This window comes from Pseudophryne corroboree, chromosome 1, assembly GCF_028390025.1.
Source record: "Pseudophryne corroboree isolate aPseCor3 chromosome 1, aPseCor3.hap2, whole genome shotgun sequence".
Lineage (NCBI taxonomy): Eukaryota > Metazoa > Chordata > Amphibia > Anura > Myobatrachidae > Pseudophryne > Pseudophryne corroboree.
The window spans coordinates 472,624,264-472,645,863 of record NC_086444.1 but is presented as its reverse complement, the minus strand read 5'-3'; the positions used below and the strand labels follow the sequence as shown (position 1 = coordinate 472,645,863).

The following is a 21,600-nucleotide window of genomic DNA, read 5'->3' as shown; positions in this document are numbered from 1 at the left end:
GTGAGTTTTGATCAGAGATGTGTGGAAAAGTTAGCCAGGTGAGGCACTGCCTTACCTGCCATAGACTTTTTACTCCAAAGTTTTGGCTATAAAAATTATTAGAATAATGCAAAGATGATATTTCAAACATATTCTTTGTATTTTTCATACACTTTATCCAGTCAAACCTCTGGTACAAACGTTAGTGCGACAGGAAAGGCTCTGCCTCACCTGAGCGCACGTCACTGGTAAATAGTGCAGTCATTTTACATTACTGTAACATAAGGGATATATGATCCACAAGTTTTTATGAAGAGCTGTCTTTGAACCTGTGATATTGGATACATATATACAAACCTCTCTTGCACACACAGCTGTTCACACTTGGCACTTGAGTCCCCAATAATATTGGACAAATGCAATGAGCCAGGTCCCAAATCTCCCTTTGTTATTCCCATGGAAGCAAGTTTGTGAGAGAAGAGGACCCCATTAGATGCCCTTTAATAGGTGATCTAATGATATATAGAAGGCAAGCATAAGTTATACATAGTTACTTGTCAGGGGCTAATGAACTACACAAAAAGCCAAGGAGCTGCCAAAACAAAAAGTTACAAGGAATCTAGAATGGGTCTTCAACAAGTCTGCAGACAAAAAATCATACCACTGGCTTTCCAGTCACGCATCCAAACCATGAGAAACAAAACCATACCCCTGGACTACGCATTGTTTAAAATATTCATATTGGAGTTTATTGCTCCATTATAGAATAAAAAATAAAAAAAACCTATATCAAACTGTATAGTATACAACACTGGTGTGGGGAATAAAAGCTTCAGGCCACTAAACTAGTACCTACTGTCCATTTAAGGATCCTTGAAGCTCTTTTGATAAACAGCTCAATTTAGCAAACTACACAGGACCTGAATGGCTTCCAGTTGTTTCATTAATTGGGATGTCACCACAGGATCTGCATCTTCTGGGTTTGTTTTTTTTTTAGCTCAATTATGAAAAATCCTTTGGTATCATGATCGAGTTACATATTATATACAGAGTCTCCTTTTAGAACAAGGAAAATTCAGTTCAATAGGAATGGAATGTGCCACATAAAATCCATCTTCATCACATGTAGATTATTATAGGAAGTGGTAGTGTTTGGATCCAGTTTTAGCACATGAACGGATTGCCATCACAATGTATATGCCATGCAGATAGCGATCTACTGCATGCTGAAGACATGCCACAGCCGCTGGAGTACCAAGTTAGCAATGTAATCTGGTTATTCCTCTTGCTTGCGGTGGGGAAGTAAAGACTAGACAATGGAACACTTTGCTTTTTGGGGAAATAAAAGGCAAATTGAGGTTTAATATTCTGTATGTTCATTGAGATGTCCATTTTCTTCTATTTAGATTTCTCCATAATCTTTTTCCAAAGGCTAGTTTCTGCTCCAGCCGGTCACGATCTATTTATCGCATCACTGTCCGAGTCCGTGGAATTGTGTGGCTGTTGAAATAAGATGTCAGAACGGATTACAAAACACAGAAGATAGATTGTTAAAAACAAAAGAAAAAAATTACCCACTAAAAAAAATAATAAAAAAAAATATGGAATTATATACTAAAGAAAGAAAATAATACACACTAAGCCAAGCCAACGCACACACTGGTGAGACAAACTTAAAACCAATAATGTGTAGATGAGTGCATGGAAAAACAAAAGACAATCATTTAATTTTTATATTTATTTTTTTAATCAGGGAATGCTGTATTAGTGTTCAAGCAGCAGAAAGGATGATTTAGTTAGACTGAAAGAGCCGGTCAAGCACAGTTTGTAGAAGAAAAGCAACAGACGCTGGGGAATACCATAATTTCATTAAGCGCATTTGGTGCAAAGCAATCCTTTTCTTCCGCTCAGGAATCACGCTGTGGGGAAAGTAGAAAGAATGGTAACAGGTAATGAAACAAGCAAGAGGTTTTAGGTTAAGAAGAATTAGAAGAGGAATTAATAAAGAGCATTAAAACAAAGACAATGGGGTATATGCAATTAGCGGCGAATCGCGGCAAATTATCGGCCGTTTTTCAATTCGACACAATTCGACAGTGTAATTTCGGCAAGTGGGTGCCGAAATTGACCATATGCAATAAAAAACGGATTCGACAGTCCCGCTGCCGAAAAACGGCTGATTTGACGGATTTGTTCTGGTTTTTTTTTTTAAATCTGGTAAAAACGGGGAAAAACTCGGGAAAAAATGGCGTGGGGTCCCCCCTCCAAAGCATAACCAGCCTCGGGCTCTTCGAGCTGCTCCTGGTTCTAAAAATCCGGGGGGAAAATGGACAGGGGATCCCCCGTATTTTTAAAACCAGCACCGGGCTCTGCGCCTGGTGCAAAAAATACGGGGGACAAAAAGAGTAGGGGTCCCCCGTATTTTTTACACCAGCATCGGGCTCCACCAGCGGGGGAGGCTTGCTGGGACTTGTAGTACTACAGGAAAAAACAATATTCTTTACATTTCCTCAAGGCTATCAGCCTCCCATCCGCAGCCCTTGGATGGGGGGGGGGGGGGGGGGGGGGGGGGACAGCCTCGGGCTTCACCCCTGGCCCTTGGGTGGGGGACCCCTTGATTGAAGGGGTCCCCACTCCCCCAGGGTACCCCGGCCAGGGGTGACTAGTTGGATATTTAATGCCACGGCCGCAGGGCGCTGTATAAAAGTGACCCCCGGCTGTGGCATTATCTGTCCAGCTAGTGGAGCCCGATGCTGGTGTAAAAAATACGGGGGACCCCTACTCTTTTTGTCCCCCGTATTTTTTGCACCAGCACCAGGCGCAGAGCCCGGTGCTGGTTTTAAAAATACGGGGGATCCCCTGTCCATTTCCCCCCCGGATTTTTAGAACCAGGACCGGCTCGAAGAGTCCGAGGCTGGTTATGCTTTGGAGGGGGGACCCCACGCCATTTTTTTTCGTGATTTTACCATTCCATCTAAAAAAAAAATAAAAAAAAATAATTATTTAAAAAAATTATATAAATAATACTTGTGCCTCCCAAAAAGACAAACCAAGTACCTAATCCCTTCTAATATAAATAGATATGCTATTACTAATAAAAAAAACACCCAAAAAAACATGTTTTTTTTTTTTTTTATTAGTTTCACCCACCAAAGTGTGGCGGATTGAAAATGACGAATTTACTGTCTAAAAGCACTGTTGTCGAATTTCCAAACTTCAATTGAATATACTTTTGTCGAATTGCCGCATTTGTACCATTGCAGAAAAGTCGAATTTGACAAAAGTCGAATTTCAAAAAGTCGAATTTCAAAAAGTCGAATTTCAAAAAGTCGAATTTCAAAAAGTCGAATTTCAAAAAGTCGAATTTCAAAAAGTCGAATTTCAAAAAGTCGAATTTCAAAAAGTCGAATTTCAAAAAGTCGAATTTCAAAAAGTCGAATTTGGAAAGTCCGTTTTTTTGACGGAAAGTACTGTATTGCATTGTCGATTTTTTTTTGGGGCGAAAAAGTCCAGTTTTTCGACAATTTAGGGAATTCGACCGCAATTGCATATACCCCAATGAGTTGACACATTAGAAGCACAAAACTACTATCTTCATTGGCCACAACCACCACGTAATCTTTAGGTGCTAAATCTCGGTTTTCTTTGAAAATTTTATAGATGTCATAGCAATGAAATAAATGCATGTGCACACAGAAATCAGTATGGAAGATTCATTGCTCCACTACAATCATCTCAAAGTGATAGGGGAGTAGAGAGTGCTGGGCAAGTCACATGGTCTTAACATTTCCACTGTATATCTTGGGGCATTGCTAAATAAACTGCTCTTAATTGCTTTTAGGGACTAACTACAACAAATAGTGACATACAGTAATCATCAGTCACCTTTAAAACATACAAAAACTCGTGCATTGGTAAAATGCATTTACCTCAGAAGCTGTCTAGCAAAACACAGTAAAGGCCCATACACACTAGCTGATTTTAAGCTCAAAGTAGCTCACTTTTAGCGTTTTGAGTTACTTTGAGCTCAAACACGGCCAGTGTGTATCCCGCATCATCATTGGCCTCTGCCACAGTGTGTATCCTGTATCATCGCTGGCCGCCGCCGTCCGTCAGGCTGTTTTACCAGCCGAGTGAAGCACTTTCCACAGGTCTCCTACTATGGAAAGTTCTTCACCCTTCCTCCCCTGTAAACATCACTGGGCACAGTGAAAATCGCTCAGTGTGTATGCACTGAGCTATTTTCCAGCCAGCGATGTTCACATCGCCTAGCATACACACTGTGCAAAAACGCCCAGTGTGTATGGACCTTAAGAAGCTGTTCTGAGCTTTAGGAATTGAAAAACTGCTTCTGCAAAAATGTTCAAATCGGCAAACACAACTGCAAACTTCTTTTATGGAGTTTACCGAATTTAATAGAGTGATTAAATTCTCACCCAGATACGTACTGATTTTCTAATAATTGTATACACTTTGTATACAATGCACTCAACTTCATGATTGCCAAAGTGCCAACACTTAAAATGTACAAAATATATATATTTAAGTTCTATTGATAAACCATTAATCCCCCAAAGACACCCCCCAATCTAGATTGTATATTATACTAATTTGTCCTACACAATATACACACACACGGCAACAGGACCAGCATGATAGTTACAGAATGAAGGTCCTTATTCAGAGGAGCAAGAGCAAAATAAATACATGAAAAAATAAAAAGGGGTTAAACTATGACCATGTTGCAGATATACTTATAGTTGGGACGGGGGGTATCCTCACTTAATTCTAAATTTCAGTGTTCAAACACAGTTGCCCATGTTTTCTACATATGTAAGTAGTCTGTATTTACCCTGCATGCAAATAAATAAATGCATTTGCTCACCTTGCATTGCAAAATTGTTTATTCCAGGAATAAATCACACCTTTTCTGTTTTTGCTCATATACCAAACTCTGAATATGGCCCTAAAAGCGATATATGAACCAGGTCTCTACAATCCACACACATTGTATTGCTGGAAGGGAGATACACGCTTACCCTCTCAATGTGCTGGTTCCTGAGGAAGACCTGGTGGTCCTTTTAGTACTGCATGAAATGTCAGTTAAATCTGACCTGGGGTTCTGCACACTGGTCTGCAATATTACTCTGAAAAGAGTTCAAATAGAATACAATGATGTGGTCTGTGTTACACACACATCAATATAACATCCAAACAAAAGATTTCACAAAAGGACCTCTGAAAACCTGGCTTAAGGTGTGTCGTATGTACCGAATCAATATAGTGATCTCTCAGTTCTGTTGCTTTGGAGCAAGTACATGCATTTCTGATGCTTTGTCTAATATGATGTTAAAGTCAGCAAGATTTACTCTTTGGTTTTTAAAAGCTCTAAGTATGCTGGCCATGATAACATTTAATATGAATTGAAGTTGTCTGTGGATATAACACATATACAGAAATAGATGGAGCTTTATGGTCATTTAAAAACCAACCAAGCAGAATGCTCTCTCTACAGCGAAAGTGATTTAGAGTTATCAGATATAGATCACATACCTTTCAAAAAGTGAGATTACAGATAAACCCATTGTTTGCACTTCTACTGTATAATCTACAAATAATTGTCCAGTATGTTTTGTAGAAATCTTCAGGACTGACAAAGTATTGTGTGATTTTCTACCCAATGAGAAGGTTTATTTCAGAGCAATGTCATCAACACTTCTTATTGCACTCTAACAGAAAGCACCTGAAGAACGGTTGAAGGGCACAGAAACTCTGATCTACTGACCGAACAAATACTAAGCAAAAGGACTGCTGTATCCCTGTTCAAGTAACTGTGGAGCAAAAGTAAGCCCCTGCATCCCTCAGTTACCACCAATGCGTGTCCACGGTCACACTGCACTTACTAAGGCTTAAGCTGATAACATTTGTTAGAGGTCTTAAGCAATATTTATTTATTTATTACTAGTTATTTATATAGTGCACACATATTCTGCAGCGCTTTACAGAGAATATTTGCCCATTCACATCAGATCCTGCCCCAGTGGAGCTTATATTCCATATCACATGTACACACACAGACACATTCACTAGGGTTAATTTTGTTGGGAGACAACCTACCAGTATACTTTTGGATTGTGGGAGGAAACCAGAGTACCCGGAGGAAACCCACACAAGTACGGGGAGAATATACAAACCCCACACAGTTAGGGCCATGGTGGGAATCAAACCCATGACCTTAGTGCTGTGAGGCAGTAATGCTAACCATTACACCATCCGTACTATTTGCAACATCAATCGTAAAAACAAGGGGAATGATGCAGTTGGATGTTAATAAGGAATACAATGCTCGAAAGAAGCGTGCATGGGTTATATATTTTTACCCATATGCATATCTGTATTAATCTAGAGATTAACTGCTTCTGCACATGTAAAAAGACAAATGGCAATGAACCCAAGACACTGGAGAGAACCTCATTTAAAACGGATTGCAAGCCAAGATAAAGAGAAGATTGAACATTGCTGCATTCATAGATGTGAATAACTTAAGAGTATTGTTGTAGGTATGCTATAGCAAAGTATAAATTTAATAAAACAAATATACAATATATTATTAAACAAGGAAGATAAACTATAGTGAAAAAAAATATGAAACCTTAATAAAAATGATTGGTGACAATGTCAAAAAGCAGCAAGATGACATTTCTTGGTGATGACGAGGTCTACTAAGAAATTTGATCACATACAACAATGGGGGTAATTCTGAGTTGATCGCAGCAGGAACTTTGTTAGCAGTTGGGCAAAACCATGTGCACTGCAGGGGAGGCAGATTTAACATGTGCAGAGAGAGTTAGATTTGGGTGGGTTATATATTGTTTCTGTGCAGGGTAAATACTGGCTGCTTTATTTTTACACTGCAATTTAGATTGCAGATTGAACACACCCCACCCAAATCTAACTCTCTCTGCACATGTTATATCTGCCTCCCCTGCAGTGCACATGGTTTTGCCCAACTGCTAACAAAGTTCCTGCTGCGATCAACTCAGAATTACCCCCATTATGTTTGAAGCATCAGGATGAAAGTAATCAATGTCATTTCTAAGTCCACAAAAGATTAAGAAATTGACTGGAAAACACTTTGGCATATGATGATGTAGTCGACGAAAAAGTCTAGTATATTCACAGACAACAATAAAAACTAAGATGTACATGTTCCTCAACCCTCTAATGTGGAAATTGCATGGAAAATAAGAATTTACTCACCGGTAATTCTATTTCTCGTAGTCCGTAGTGGATGCTGGGGACTCCGTCAGGACCATGGGGAATAGCGGCTCCGCAGGAGACAGGGCACAAAATTTAAAAGTTTGACCACTAGGTGGTGTGCACTGGCTCCTCCCCCTATGACCCTCCTCCAAGCCTGTTAGGATACTGTGCCCGGACGAGCGTACACAATAAGGAAGGATTTTGAATCCCGGGTAAGACTCATACCAGCCACACCAATCACACCGCACAACTTGTGATCTGAACCCAGTTAACAGTATGATAACGTAGGAGCCTCTGAAAAGATGGCTCACAACAATAAACAACCCGATTTTTTTGTAACAATAACTATGTACAAGTATTGCAGACAATCCGCACTTGGGATGGGCGCCCAGCATCCACTACGGACTACGAGAAATAGAATTACCGGTGAGTAAATTCTTATTTTCTCTGACGTCCTAGTGGATGCTGGGGACTCCGTCAGGACCATGGGGATTATACCAAAGCTCCCAAACGGGCGGGAGAGTGCGGATGACTCTGCAGCACCGAATGAGAGAACTCCAGGTCCTCCTTAGCCAGGGTATCAAATTTGTAGAATTTTACAAACGTGTTCTCCCCTGACCACGTAGCTGCTCGGCAGAGTTGTAATGCCGAGACCCCTCGGGCAGCCGCCCAAGATGAGCCCACCTTCCTTGTGGAGTGGGCATTGACAGATTTAGGCTGTGGCAGGCCTGCCACAGAATGTGCCAGTTGAATTGTGCTACAAATCCAACGAGCAATCGTCTGCTTAGAAGCAGGAGCACCCAGCTTGTTGGGTGCATACAGTATAAACAGCGAGTCAGATTTTCTGACTCCAGCCGTCCTTGAAATATATATTTTCAATGCTCTGACAACGTCCAGCAACTTGGAATCCTCCAAATCGCTAGTAGCCGCAGGCACCACAATAGGCTGGTTCAGGTGAAACTCTGATACCACCTTAGGCAGAAAATGAGGACGCGTCCTCAATTCTGCCCTGTCCGAATGGAAAATCAGATATGGGCTTTTATACGATAAAGCCGCCAATTCCGACACTCTCCTGGCTGAAGCCAGGGCCAGTAGCATGGTTACTTTCCATGTAAGATATTTCAAATCTACCGATTTGAGTGGCTCAAACCAATGGGATTTGAGAAAATCCAAAACTACATTGAGATCCCACGGTGCCACTGGGGGCACAACCGGGGGCTGTATATGTAGTACTCCTTTTACAAAAGTCTGGACTTCAGGAACTGAAGCCAATTCTTTCTGGAAGAAAATCGACAGGGCCGAAATTTGAACCTTAATGGACCCTAATTTGAGGCCCATAGATAATCCTGTTTGCAGGAAATGTAGGAATCGACCCAGTTGAAATTCCTCTGTCGGGGCCTTCCTGGCCTCACACCATGCAACATATTTTCTCCAAATGCGGTGATAATGTTGTTCCTGGCTTTGACCAGGGTAGGGATGACCTCTTCCGGAATGCCTTTTTCCCTTAGGATCCGGCGTTCAACCGCCATGCCGTCAAACGCAGCCGCGGTAAGTCTTGGAATAGACACGGTCTCTGCTGAAGCAGATCCCTTCTTAGAGGTAGAGGCCACGGATCTTCCGTGAGCATCTCCTGAAGTTCCGGGTACCAAGTCCTTCTTGGCCAGTCCGGAGCCACTAGTATCGTTCTTACTCCCCTTTGCCGTATAATTCTCGGTACCTTGGGTATGAGAGGCAGAGGAGGGAACACATACACTGACTGGTACACCCATGGTGTTACCAGAGCGTCCACAGCTATTGCCTGAGGGTCTCTTGACCTGGCGCAATACCTGTCCAGTTTTTTGTTGAGGCGGGACGCCATCATGTCCACCATTGGTCTTTCCCAATGGACTACAATCATGTGGTGAACACTGCTGACAGTGCTATCACATGATTTTCCGCCCAGCGAAGAATCCTTGCAGCTTCTGCCATTGCCCTCCTGCTTCTTGTGCCGCCCTGTCTGTTTACGTGGGCGACTGCCGTGATGTTGTCCGACTGGATCAACACCGGCTGACCCTGAAGCAGAGGTTTTGCCAGGCTTAGAGCATTGTAGATTGCTCTTAGTTCCAGTATATTTATGTGAAGAGACGTTTCCAGGCTTGACCACATGCCCTGGAAGTTTCTTCCTTGTGTGTCCGCTCCCCAGCCTCTCAGGCTGGCATCCGTGGTCACTAGGACCCAGTTCTGTATGCCGAATCTGCGGCCCTCTAACAGATGAGCACTCTGCAACCACCATAGCAGAGAGACCCTTGTCCTTGTCGACAATTTTATCCGCTGATGCATCTGCAGATGCGATCCGGACCATTTGTCTAGCAGATCCCACTGAAAAATTCGTGCATGGAATCTGCCGAATGGAATCGCTTCGTAAGAAGCCACCATTTTTCCCAGGACTCTTGTGCATTGATGCACAGACACTGTCCCTGGTTTTAGGAGGTTCCTGACGAGTTCGGATAACTCCCTGGCTTTCTCCTCCGGAAGAAATACCTTTTTCTGAACAGTGTCCAGAATCATCCCTAGGAACAGCAGACGTGTCGTCGGGATCAGTTGGGATTTTGGAAAATTCAGAATCCACCCGTGCTGTTGGAGCACTACTTGAGTTAGTGCTACTCCGACCTCCAGCTGTTCTCTGGATCTTGCCCTTATCAGGAGATCGTCCAAGTAAGGGATAATTAATACGCCTTCTCTTCGAAGAAGGATCATCATTTCGGCCATTACCTTGGTAAAGACCCTGGGTGCCGTGGACAATCCAAACGGCAGCGTCTGAAACTGATAATGACAGTTTTGTACCACGAACCTGAGGTACCCTTGGTGTGAAGGGCAAATTGGGACATGAAGGTAAGCATCCTTGATGTCCAAGGACACCATAAAATCCCCTTCTTCCAGATTCGCTATCACTGCTCTGAGTGACTCCATCTTGAACTTGAATCTTTGTATGTACAGGTTCAGAGATTTCAGATTTAGAATAGGTCTTACCGAGCCGTCCGGCTTCGGTACCACAAATAGCGTGGAGTAATACCCCTTTCCCTGTTGTAGAAGGGGTACCTTGATTATCACCTGCTGAGAATACAGCTTGTGAATGGCTTCCAATACCGTCGCCCTGTCTGAGGGAGACGTTGGCAAAGCAGATTTTAGGAACCGGCGAGGGGGAGACTTCTCGAATTCCAACCTGTAACCCTGAGATACTACCTGCAGGATCCAGGGGTCCACCTGCAAGTGAGCCCACGGTGCGCTGAAATTCTTGAGGCGACCCCCCACCGCCCCTGAGTCCGCTTGTAAGGTCCCAGCGTCATGCTGAGGCCTTTGCAGAAGCCGGGGAGGACTTCTGCTCCTGGGAAGGGGCTGCTTGCTGCAGTCTCTTACCCTTTCCTTTGCCTCGGGGCAAATATGAATGTCCTTTTGCTCGCTTGTTCTTATAGGAACGAAAGGACTGCGGCTGAAAAGACTGCGTCTTTTTCTGCTGGGAGGGGACTTGAGGTAAAAAGGTGGACTTCCTGGCTGTTGCCGTGGCTACCAAATCCGATAGACCGACCCCAAATAATTCCTCCCCTTTATACGGCAATACTTCCATATGCCGTTTGGAATCCGCATCGCCTGACCACTGTCGTGTCCATAGACTTCTTCTGGCAGATATGGACATCGCACTTACTCTTGATGCAAGAGTGCAGATATCCCTCTGTGCATCTCGCATATAAAGGAATGCATCCTTTAATTGCTCTATAGTCAATAAAATACTGTCCCTATCCAGGGTATCAATATTTTCAGTCAGGGAATCCGACCAAGCCACCCCAGCACTGCACATCCAGGCTGAGGCGATTGCTGGTCGCAGTATAACACCAGTATGTGTGTATATACTTTTTAGAGTATTTTCCAGCCTCCTATCAGCTGGATCCTTGAGGGCGGCCATATCAGGAGACGGTAACGCCACTTGTTTGGATAAACGTGTGAGCGCCTTGTCCACCCTAGGGGGTGTTTCCCAGCGCGCCCTAACCTCTGGCGGGAAAGGGTATAACGCCAATAACTTCTTTGAAATTAGCAGTTTTTTATCAGGGGTAACCCACGCTTCATCACACACGTCATTCAATTCCTCTGATTCAGGAAAAACTACAGGTAGTTTTTTCAGACCCCACATAATACCCCTTTTTGTGGTACTTGCAGTATCAGAGATATGCAAAGCCTCCTTCATTGCCGTGATCATATAACGTGTGGCCCTACTGGAAAATACGTTCGTTTCTTCACCGTCGACACTAGATTCGGTGTCCGTGTCTGGGTCGACCGACTGAGGCAAAGGGCGTTTTACAGCCCCTGACGGTGTTTGAGACGCCTGTACAGGTACTAACTGGTTTGCCGGTCGTCTCATGTCGTCAACCGACTTTTGCAGCGTGCTGACATTATCACGTAATTCCATAAACAAAGCCATCCATTCCGGTGTCGACTCCCTAGGGGGTGACATCACCATTACCGGCAATTGCTCCGCCTCCACACCAACATCGTCCTCATACATGTCGACACACACGTACCGACACACAGCAGACACACAGGGAATGCTCTGATAGAAGACAGGACCCCACTAGCCCTTTGGGGAGACAGAGGGAGAGTTTGCCAGCACACACCAAAGCGCTATAATTATATAGGAACAACCTTATATAAGTGTTGTTTCCTTATAGCTGCTTAAATATATATAATATCGCCAAAAAATGCCCCCCCCTCTCTGTTTTTTACCCTGTTTCTGTAGTGCAGTGCAGGGGAGAGCCTGGGAGCCTTCCTAGCAGCGGAGCTGTGTAGGAAAATGGCGCTGTGTGCCCTATTCCGGCGGGCTCTTCTCCCGGTTTTTCTGAGACCTGGCAGGGGTGAAATACATCCATATAGCCTCATGGACTATATGTGATGTATTCTTTTTAGCCAGAAAGGTATTAACATTGCTGCCCAGGGCGCCCCCCCCAGCGCCCTGCACCCTCAGTGACCGCCGGTGTGAAGTGTGCCTGAGCGCAATGGCGCACAGCTGCAGTGCTGTGCGCTACCTCATGAAGACTGAAAAGCCTTCAGCCGCCGGTTTCTGGACCTCTTCTTACTTCGGCATCTGCAAGGGGGTCGGCGGCGCGGCTCCGGTGACCCATCCAGGCTGTACCTGTGATCGTCCCTCTGGAGCTAGTGTCCAGTAGCCTAAGAAGCAAATCCATCCTGCACGCAGGTGAGTTCACTTCTTCTCCCCTAGGTCCCTCGTTGCAGTGAGCCTGTTGCCAGCAGGACTCACTGAAAATAATAAAACTATCAAAACTTTTACTCTAAACAGCTCTTTATGAGAGCCACCTAGATTGCACCCTGCTCGGACGGGCACAAAAACCTAACTGAGGCTTGGAGGAGGGTCATAGGGGGAGGAGCCAGTACACACCACGTAGTGGTCAAACTTTTAAATTTTGTGCCCTGTCTCCTGCGGAGCCGCTATTCCCCATGGTCCTGACGGAGTCCCCAGCATCCACTAGGACGTCAGAGAAATATAAAACTATACAGATAAGCGTGGTCAGCCCATGATTTGTGTTGTGCTGGTAAGTGTCAGCGTATTGACACACAATAGTTCTTAGCGCAGAATGACATCACACTGGGTAGGGCTCAATATGAGGTAATTTAAAAAAAAGCATTAATCTCACTGGGTGATTGTACTTTCCGGTCTGCAAATTGTCTTAGGTGTGAAATTTACAGGATCGCTTCCTGGGGATAGCTGGTGTAACGAGACCTGTATAAGATATTGCACTGTGTTGAGGTGCCGTGGCCCTACCAGTTGTCAGTGGTATGAATCAGCCTGACTGTGGCACCAGTCTCTGCCTCATGTGTGTTCCAGCTATGGTTGGCAGGTGGTGGGGGAGGGGCTGTGGATGAAGGAGGGGGGTCTCGATGTGCTGTCCGTGGGGGAGGGGCGGTTGCAGGGAGTTGCGTGTGGGGGGGGGGGGGGGGGTTGCAGAGGTGCTGCGGGTGGGGAGGGGGTGGTTGCAGGGTGACGCAGATGGGGTCTGTAGATGCTGCGGGTGGGGTTCGGATGGGAGAGGGGGGGGGTGTGTGGGTGAGGGAGGCGAGGGTGGTGCTGATGGGGGCGGTGTTGCGGGTGGGGGAGGGGTGGAGAAGTGGGGGCCATCGATGGGGGATGGGTTCCGGAGACGCTGCGGGTGGTGGAGGGGTGGGGGTACCGTGGGTGGGGGAGGGACAGGTGCGGAGCTGTTGCAGATGGGGAGGGGTTACGGAGGCGCTGAGTGTGGGGAAGGGGCGGGGGTGGTGCGAGTTGGATACAGGGGTCGGGAGATGCAGCGAGTGGGGGAGTGGCAGGTGTGGGGGTGCCGCGGATGGAGTCCATAGGTGCAGCGGGTGGTGGAGTAGCGGGTGTGCCAGTGTTTGGGTAGGGGGTCTGGATGCGCCACGGGTGAGAAAGGGGTGGGTGCAGGGGTGCCGCGGATGGGGTCCGTGGGAGCTGCGGACAGGGGAAAGTCAGGGGTGCCACGTGTGGGGTAGGGAGGTGCAGCGGGTGGGGGAGGAGCGAGGTTGACGCGAATGGGGTGCATAGGTGCTGTGGGTGGTGGGGGTGCCGCTGTTTGGGTAGGGGGCCTGGAGGTGCCACGGCTGGGGGAAGGGAAGGTTCCAGGGGTGCTGCGGATGGTGTGTGTGTGGGGAAAGGGGAGGGGTCCGGTGGCACTGCGGGCAGGGGCGGTGGGGGAGGACTCAGGGGGCGGGATGAACTAACCTCTTCCGCTGCGGTATCTGGCTTATTGCATCCCGTGTGGTCTCCTCGTTATGATCGCTGCCCGTCATTTTCTCCTCACTGCGCTTCCGCCTCATCACCGCAGACACTCAGTCCTGAAGTCTCGGTAGCGGTTGATCAGCACTGCGCTCCCCCAGTCAGTCGCGCATGCGCACTTCTCTGCTGTGTGCCATACGCGACCGACATGGGGAGCCCAACGCTGATCAACTACTACCGAGAGTTCAGGACTGAGTGGCCACGGCGGTGACTAGGCAAAAGCGCAGTGAGGAGGAAACTAAAGGTAGCAACGGGCAGCTGACTGCGATCCTATTACCGAGAACACACAGGATGCGTTAAGCCTGATACCGCAGTGGTAGAAGTTAGTACTTCCCACCCTGACTCCGCCCAGCGCTATTCACACAGTCGCAGATCTGGGCTATAGGAGATAACTAATATCCCCATTTCTTGAATCAGTTTTCCCTCCTCTTCAAAATCCCTGATCTTGTACATCTAGATTGGCCTTTACTTTACCTGTCTTGATTTTTCTACCTGGTCTCTCAGCCTGAATGTTCCACAAAGCTAGCGGAACATGAGGGCGTGCATCTTCAACTTGCCTTGTGTCCCAAAAGTAATAATTCTATTTAAAGTAGACAGAACTCCACTTGCAGCAACAAGAAATGTTGTTAACTTGGTCAGTGGGGACCCTTTCTGTTTGCATGTAGGGAGCTGGAAATTTGTGCATGCAGTTTGCAATCTGCCCAGAGGAAGCTCCTAAGGAAGACACACTGAAGCTGAATGCTGCAGTCCTCGTTTCAAAGCATGATATGAAAGTATGCTCAAACTAGTGCAGTTATATAAACTTCATGAAGACTGAAGGACACAGTTGTCACTATGAAAATCTTAATTGAATAGTGAGAAAACAGACAATGCCATTACCAAGCATGCATGCACTCTATAGCCTACTTAATATTTGATACCCCCCACTTTATCCCATTTAGATTTGTTTTTTAAAGTAATCCTTACAATGATAAAATATACTGCTTAAAACAATGTAATTGCAATTTTTCCTACATTTGTCCAGAAACCCCCCAAATCAGGCAGTCTTACTTATCTTCTAATTTGTATTCGACTACGAGTATGAGAAGGCAGACCTCTAAGATATTAAAAGATGCCGTGGAACAGTGCCCTCTTGTGGTAAATTTAGAAGAATATGTATTATATTTAATGTGATTTATTTAGTTATTGCGTGGTCGAAAATACAAAATCATGTTATTCTGTGAAGCCAAAAAAGCTCAATTGACCATATAAGGTCTGACTGACAATTGTGCGCCAAAAAACCCAGAAGAGGCAAAGAGAGGAGAAAAATATGAACATTGGCAAAACCATGTTCCACCGTAGATGGAACAGATTTAAAATGTGTAAAAGGATTTAGATTTTAGAACAGGGCAGGTCTTTGTTTCATAATAAAATTTAGACGCATTTTAAGTGGTCCATTATTTTCACAGTATGAAACCCCTCCCCCCATTTAATAAACACATAAAACCCTCACATATTTGTACCACCTACATTAGTTTGTACCAGGAATAAAAAGATGCTCTTAATAAAAGAAAATGTTCTAACTACATCAGGCCAACAATGACCAAAGCTTCTGTAAAAGTTCCTTCAAAAAGAGACCTTGCAAATGCATTTAAACAAATGACGAGTTGGAGAGCATTTTTTTCCACCATACAATGCATGGTGAGATAACTTGTACAGCAGCTGTCTTGTGTGTGCCTCTTTGCTGTGCAGCTGGGGATAACTTGGAGGGTCATTCAGATCTGATCATAGATGTGCTAAATTTAGCACATTACATTCATTTACTCTGACATGCGGGGGGACGCCCAGCACAGGGCTAGTCCGTCAGGCATGTCAGGCCCTGCCCAACCCCACCCCCCTGTTCAAAAGCATTGCACGGCAGCGATGCTTTCGTACCTGGCAAGTAGCCCTTGGTCCCGCCCCCCTCCCCTAGACACGCCTCCGTTGTCTGGACCGCGCCCTGCCAACAGCATTGTAACGCCGTTGGCACGCCCCCTCCTGCCCCGCGATTGCCTCTACCTGTCAGTCAGGCAGAGGCAATCGCAGCTCAGAGATGCTGATAGCATCCCACTGGGTTCCTGGAGTGCGCACGCGCAGAGCGGCTGATGAGTGCGCACTCCACAAAGTAATTCAGACTGCGAGTGCTGCCGCTGCAGCGATGCAGTCTGAATTACTCCCTTGGTACGTAAGGGAATACATACATTTTGTCAACATTCAATACAGTGTCATGCAATGTGTAAAGGAGACAGCAGACTGCATAATACCGATGCTCATGTTACTGAAAGCATTTTAACTTTGTGGGCATTGTGATTATAAATGGTATGGTAAAGCATCATGTTTAAGTAATGCAGACAATCAAAATTATTTCAGTAAAATTACAAGCACGTCAGTATTATACAGTCCGCATTCTCCATACGGCACAATGGGTGTCAACAATGACTACTTCACGTTGTAAACCAGGTCCATGAACATCTAGGGCAGCAGCCAGGGAGTTCATAGGAAAATCTAACAAGTCTCCAAGTAACACTGGCATTCTCCTGATGTGTAATACAAGTGCACTTAAGGAGTCCATACATCCACTGGCAAATTCTCCGTTCTGCTGACTCAGACCAAAAAATGCCTGTGTCGGCGGACATCAGTAGTCTGTGATCCTCTGGAGAATCAGCAAAATACTGTATGTTAAAAATCCCAGACTCGCGGATCCCGATCATTTTTGGATCTGAATCTACTAATCGTGGATTTCCAAATCTGTTGTCTTTCACAATACCCCCCTGCCCCCCACCCCACCGTGCTGTATAGGCCTCCCTACCCTGCAGATCTTGTGCAGAAAAACAAACATCTAAACCTTATACCACAAACATGCAAAGATTAAATAAATAATTAACTGGTAAACAAATTTGTTTTATTTACAGTGCTAGCATACAGTTCTGCACAAACTAATTTTAAGGACAGTAGGAGAGTTGTATTAAAATGATTTATGCACATTTTGTTATACAGTAACACAATTTAACAAGCCTAACACAACAGCTGAAGCTATACATAAACCTAAAAATAGGATTTTTGGTTTCTTTCCATTGAATCCTTTACTCTGACACAGGCTGTGGGACACTGGACCATGGGATTGCAGGTCAGGGTTGGAGCTGGCACTTAAACTGTAGCTTTAATTCTAAGCTCCTCTTCCCCCTTCAACCTCATCAACTAATTCAAGATCCGCTGAATATAAAGGCTGAAATGGAGACTACTCAAGAGCCAAAGAACAAAGTTTTATACCAGCTTCCAAACCCACCTGAAAGAAGGCCAAAAATAGAGTGGTGAAATTTGGATGTATGAACCATTCTCTGTTCATACCACAAGATGTAAAGTTTCCATACCCTGTCGTAATTGCATGACCAAACCAGTTTCTGGGCTTACAGCATAGTACGGACTACCGAGGGAGAAAGACCTTTAAGTTTTTAAAACCAACGTGAAAGGTCCTCGTTCAGAAATGGACCTTGCTGTAGCAGGTCTGGACAAAGTGGAAGATGCTACCAGGGAGCTCTCAACATTTTGAGAATGTTGGTGTATTACTATCTGCGTTGCCAGTCTGGAGCCACCAAGATTACTGCTGATCCTTGATGCGCTTGAGTACCCAAGGCAACATTGTGGTCAGAGGAAACGGATACGCTAGATGAAAGTCCCACAGGACCATCATGGCATCCACTGTGAAAGCCAACAACTCCCTGGATCTTGTACAAAACGGTGAAACCTTGAAGTTATGTTGAGAGGCTATGAGATCCACCTGAAGGCCCTACTTCCGCACTAACTGTTGGAAGACCTCTGGATTGAGAGGCAAAAATGTGTTTCTGCTGAGGAAGGCTGCTTCCCAATCGACTACTCCCGGTATAAATGGTTTCCGTTTGGATGGTCGACCATGTTATGGTCGACAGTCATTAGGCCGACCACTATTCGACGTTGACATTGTCGACACCTGAAAATGGTCTACACATGACAGGTCGACGTATGAAAAGGTCGATATGGCTTTTTTTAATTTAATTTTTAAATTTTTCATAGTTTACCATCCACGTGGACTATGATTGGGAATAGTAACCTTTGCCGAGCGCAGCGGTATGAGGCACCTTGCCCGCAGCATGGCTAGCGAAGCAAGCCATGCAAGGGGACGCGGTACACTAATTGGGGTTCCTGGTCATGTTACGGAAAAATTACACCAAAAACAGTTAAAAAAATCCATGTCAACCTTTTCATGCATCGACCATGTGTCCATGTCGACCAATAATGGTCGACCTAATGACTGTTGACCATTCATACCAGAACCGTATGAATACTGCTAAGTGCTGGAACAAAGGTATCTGCTCAAGAAAGGATTTAGGCTGCCACTGTCATCGCACTTTTTCTGCCTCCCTTGTGATTTACGCACACGACCGCTGTGACATTGACTGACTGAATACAAATTGGCCAGCCGACCAGGACAGACTAGGTCCCCAAGAGAGCTAGAAAGATAGCTTGATCTCGAGCACACTGATCGGCAGGGCTGTTTCTGACAGTGACCAAAGGTCTTGGAGCCAAAGATGTAGTGTCACAGAACCCTATCCTAGGAAACTTGCGTCCGTAGTCACAATGACCCAATTCGGAGTGACTAAGGATTGGCCCTGGAGGAGATGATGATCAGAAACTAGCCACCAACAGAGAGATAGACGCGTGCTGTCATACAGAAGAAACTGGGATGAGAGGGATTCTGCAATTTTGGAGTATTTCCCACTGTAACTCCCACTAGTGAAATCTGGCATACTGAATGGTCTTAAAGGTGGAAACCAACGTGCCCAATAACTTAATGCACAACAAGATTGACGGACGAGGCACTGACAGTACAGCCATAACTAAATTCTGTAAGGTCCATGCTTGGGACTCCACCAAGAAAACTCGCTGAAGACCATTCACAGAAACTGAAGGTGCGGACAAGACATCAGGCGAGACTTCTTGAAATTCAGCTGTGATCCTGAAGTACCTGAGCTGTACGATCTAGGCGTCTTTGTAACAGACGCTGAATCATCCTTCACGAGCAGATCATATAAAATAAGATTTTAAACCTACCGGTAAATCTTTTTCTCCTAGTCCGTAGAGGATGCTGGGGACTCCGTAAGGACCATGGGGAATAGACAGGCTCCGCAGGAGACATGGGCACTAAAAAGAACTTTAGATATGGGTGTGCACTGGCTCCTCCCTCTATGCCCCTCCTCCAGACCTCAGTTAGAGAAACTGTGCCCAGAGGAGACTGACAGTACGAGGAAAGGATTTTTGTTAATCTAAGGGCAAGATTCATACCAGCCCACACCATCCACACAGTATAACCTGGAATATACGAACCAGTTAACAGTATGAAACAAAACAGCATCAGCCCGAGACTGATCAAAACTGTAACATAACCCTTATGTAAGCAAAAACTATATACAAGTCTTGCAGATGTAGTCCGCACTGGGACGGGCGCCCAGCATCCTCTACGGACTAGGAGAAAAATATTTACCGGTAGGTTTAAAATCTTATTTTCTCTAACGTCCTAGAGGATGCTGGGGACTCCGTAAGGACCATGGGGATTATACCAAAGCTCCAAAACGGGCGGGAGAGTGCGGATGACTCTGCAGCACCGATTGAGCAAACATGAGGTCCTCGTCAGCCAGGGTATCAAACTTGTAGAACTTTGCAAAGGTGTTTGAACCCGACCAAGTAGCAGCTCAGCACAGCTGTAATGCAGACACACCTCGGGCAGCCGCCCAAGAAGAGCCCACCTTCCTAGTGGAATGGGCCTTTACAGAATTTGGTAATGGCAATCCAGCCGTAGAATGAGCCTGCTGAATCGTTACAGATCCAGGGAGCAATAGTCTGCTTCGAAGCAGGAGCGTCAACCATGTCGGCTGCATACAAGACAACCAGTGCCTCTGTTTTCCTAACCCGAGCCGTTCTGGCCACATAAATTTTCAATGCCCTGACCACATCAAGGGACTCGGAATCCTCCAAGTCCCGCGTAGCCACAGGCACCACAATAGGTTGGTTCATATGAAAAGATGAAACCACCTTGGGCAAAAATTGAGGACGAGTCCGCATTTCCGCCCTATCCACATGGAAAATCAGATAGGGGCTTTTGTGAGATAAAGCCGCCAACTCCGACACTCGCCTAGCCGATGCCAAAGCCAACAACATGACCACTTTTCAAGAGAGATACTTTAATTACACCATTTTAAGTGGTTCAAACCAGTGAGACTTAAGGAACCGCAACACCACGTTAAAGGTCCCAGGGTGCCACTGGAGGTACAAAAGGAGGCTGGATATGCAGCACTCCCTTCACAAAAGTCTGTACTTCTGGGAGAGAAGCCAATTCCTTCTAAAAGAAAATGGATAGGGTCGAAATCTGAACCTTAATGGAGCCTAATTTTAGGCTCAAATTCACTCCAGTCTGTAGGAAGTGAAGGAAACGGCCCAGATGGAATTCTTCCGGAGGAGCATTCCTGGACTCACACCAAGATACATACTTCCGCCATATACGGTGATATTTTGCTGTCACGTCCTTCCTAGCCTTTATCAGAGTAGGAATGACCTCATCCGGAATGCCCTTTTCCACTAGGATCCGGCGTTCAACCGCCATGCCGTCAAACGCAGCCGCGGTAAGTCTTGGAACAGACAGGGCCCCTGTTGTAACAGGTCCTCTCTGAGAGGTAGAGGCCACGGAACTTCTGTGAGCATTTCCTGCAGATCCGGATACCAGGCCCTTCGCGGCCAATCTGGAACAATGAGAATATTCTGTACTCCTCTTCGTCTTATGATTTCTCAATATCTTGGAGATGAGAGGAAGAGGAGGAAACACATAGACCGACTGGAACACCCACGGTGTCACCAGGGCGTCTACTGCCACCGCCTGAGGGTCCCTTGACCTGGCGCAATACCTCGGTAGTTTCTTGTTGAGGCGTGAGCCATCATGTCTATCTGAGGCAGTCCCCACTGACTTGCAATCTCTGCGAAGACTTCCTGATGAAGTCCCCACTCTCCTGGATGTAGATCGTGTCTGCTGAGGAAGTCTGCTTCCCAGTTGTCTACTCCCGGAATGAAGACTGCTGTCAGAGCGCTTACATGATTTTCCGCCCAGCGAAGAATCCTGGTGGCTTCTGCCATTGCCACTCTGCTCTTTGTTCCGCCTTGGTGGTTTACATGAGCCACTGCAGTGATGTTGTCTGACTGAATCAGAACCGGTAGGTCGCGAAGCAAATTCTCCGCTTGACGAAGGGCGTTGTATATGGCCCTCAACTCCAGGACATTGACGTGAAGACAAGCCTCCTGGCTTGACCAGAGACCTTGGACGTTTCTTCCCTGTGTGACTGCTCCCCAACCTCGGAGGCTCGCGTCCGTGGTTACCAGAACCAAGTCCTGAATGCCGAACCTGCGACCCTCTAGAAGGTGAGCACTCTGCAGCCACCACAGGAGAGATACCCTGGCCCTGGGGGACAGGGTGATCATCTGATGAATCTGTAGATGGGACCCGG

General features: G+C 45.8%; 1 protein-coding gene across 7 annotated transcripts in view; it reads right to left on the bottom strand.

Moving 5' to 3' along the window:
• Positions 1-960: 960 nt before the first annotated feature.
• The window catches only part of CDC14B (cell division cycle 14B), a 358,395-nt gene continuing 337,755 nt past the window's right edge, over positions 961-21,600 (bottom strand). For 2 of the 7 annotated variants that reach the window (XM_063913727.1, XM_063913729.1), the window contains exons 13-14: positions 5,019-5,126; positions 1,703-1,898 (exon numbers count right to left, since the gene is read on the bottom strand). In XM_063913727.1, coding sequence (XP_063769797.1) covers positions 1,772-1,898; positions 5,019-5,126 — 235 coding nt within the window. In that variant the 3' untranslated portion in view covers positions 1,703-1,771. Of the gene's footprint in view, positions 1,480-1,702; positions 1,899-5,018; positions 5,127-21,600 lie in introns of those variants that run through there. The other 5 variants (XM_063913728.1, XM_063913732.1, XM_063913734.1 and 2 more) reach the window with 5 other exon arrangements.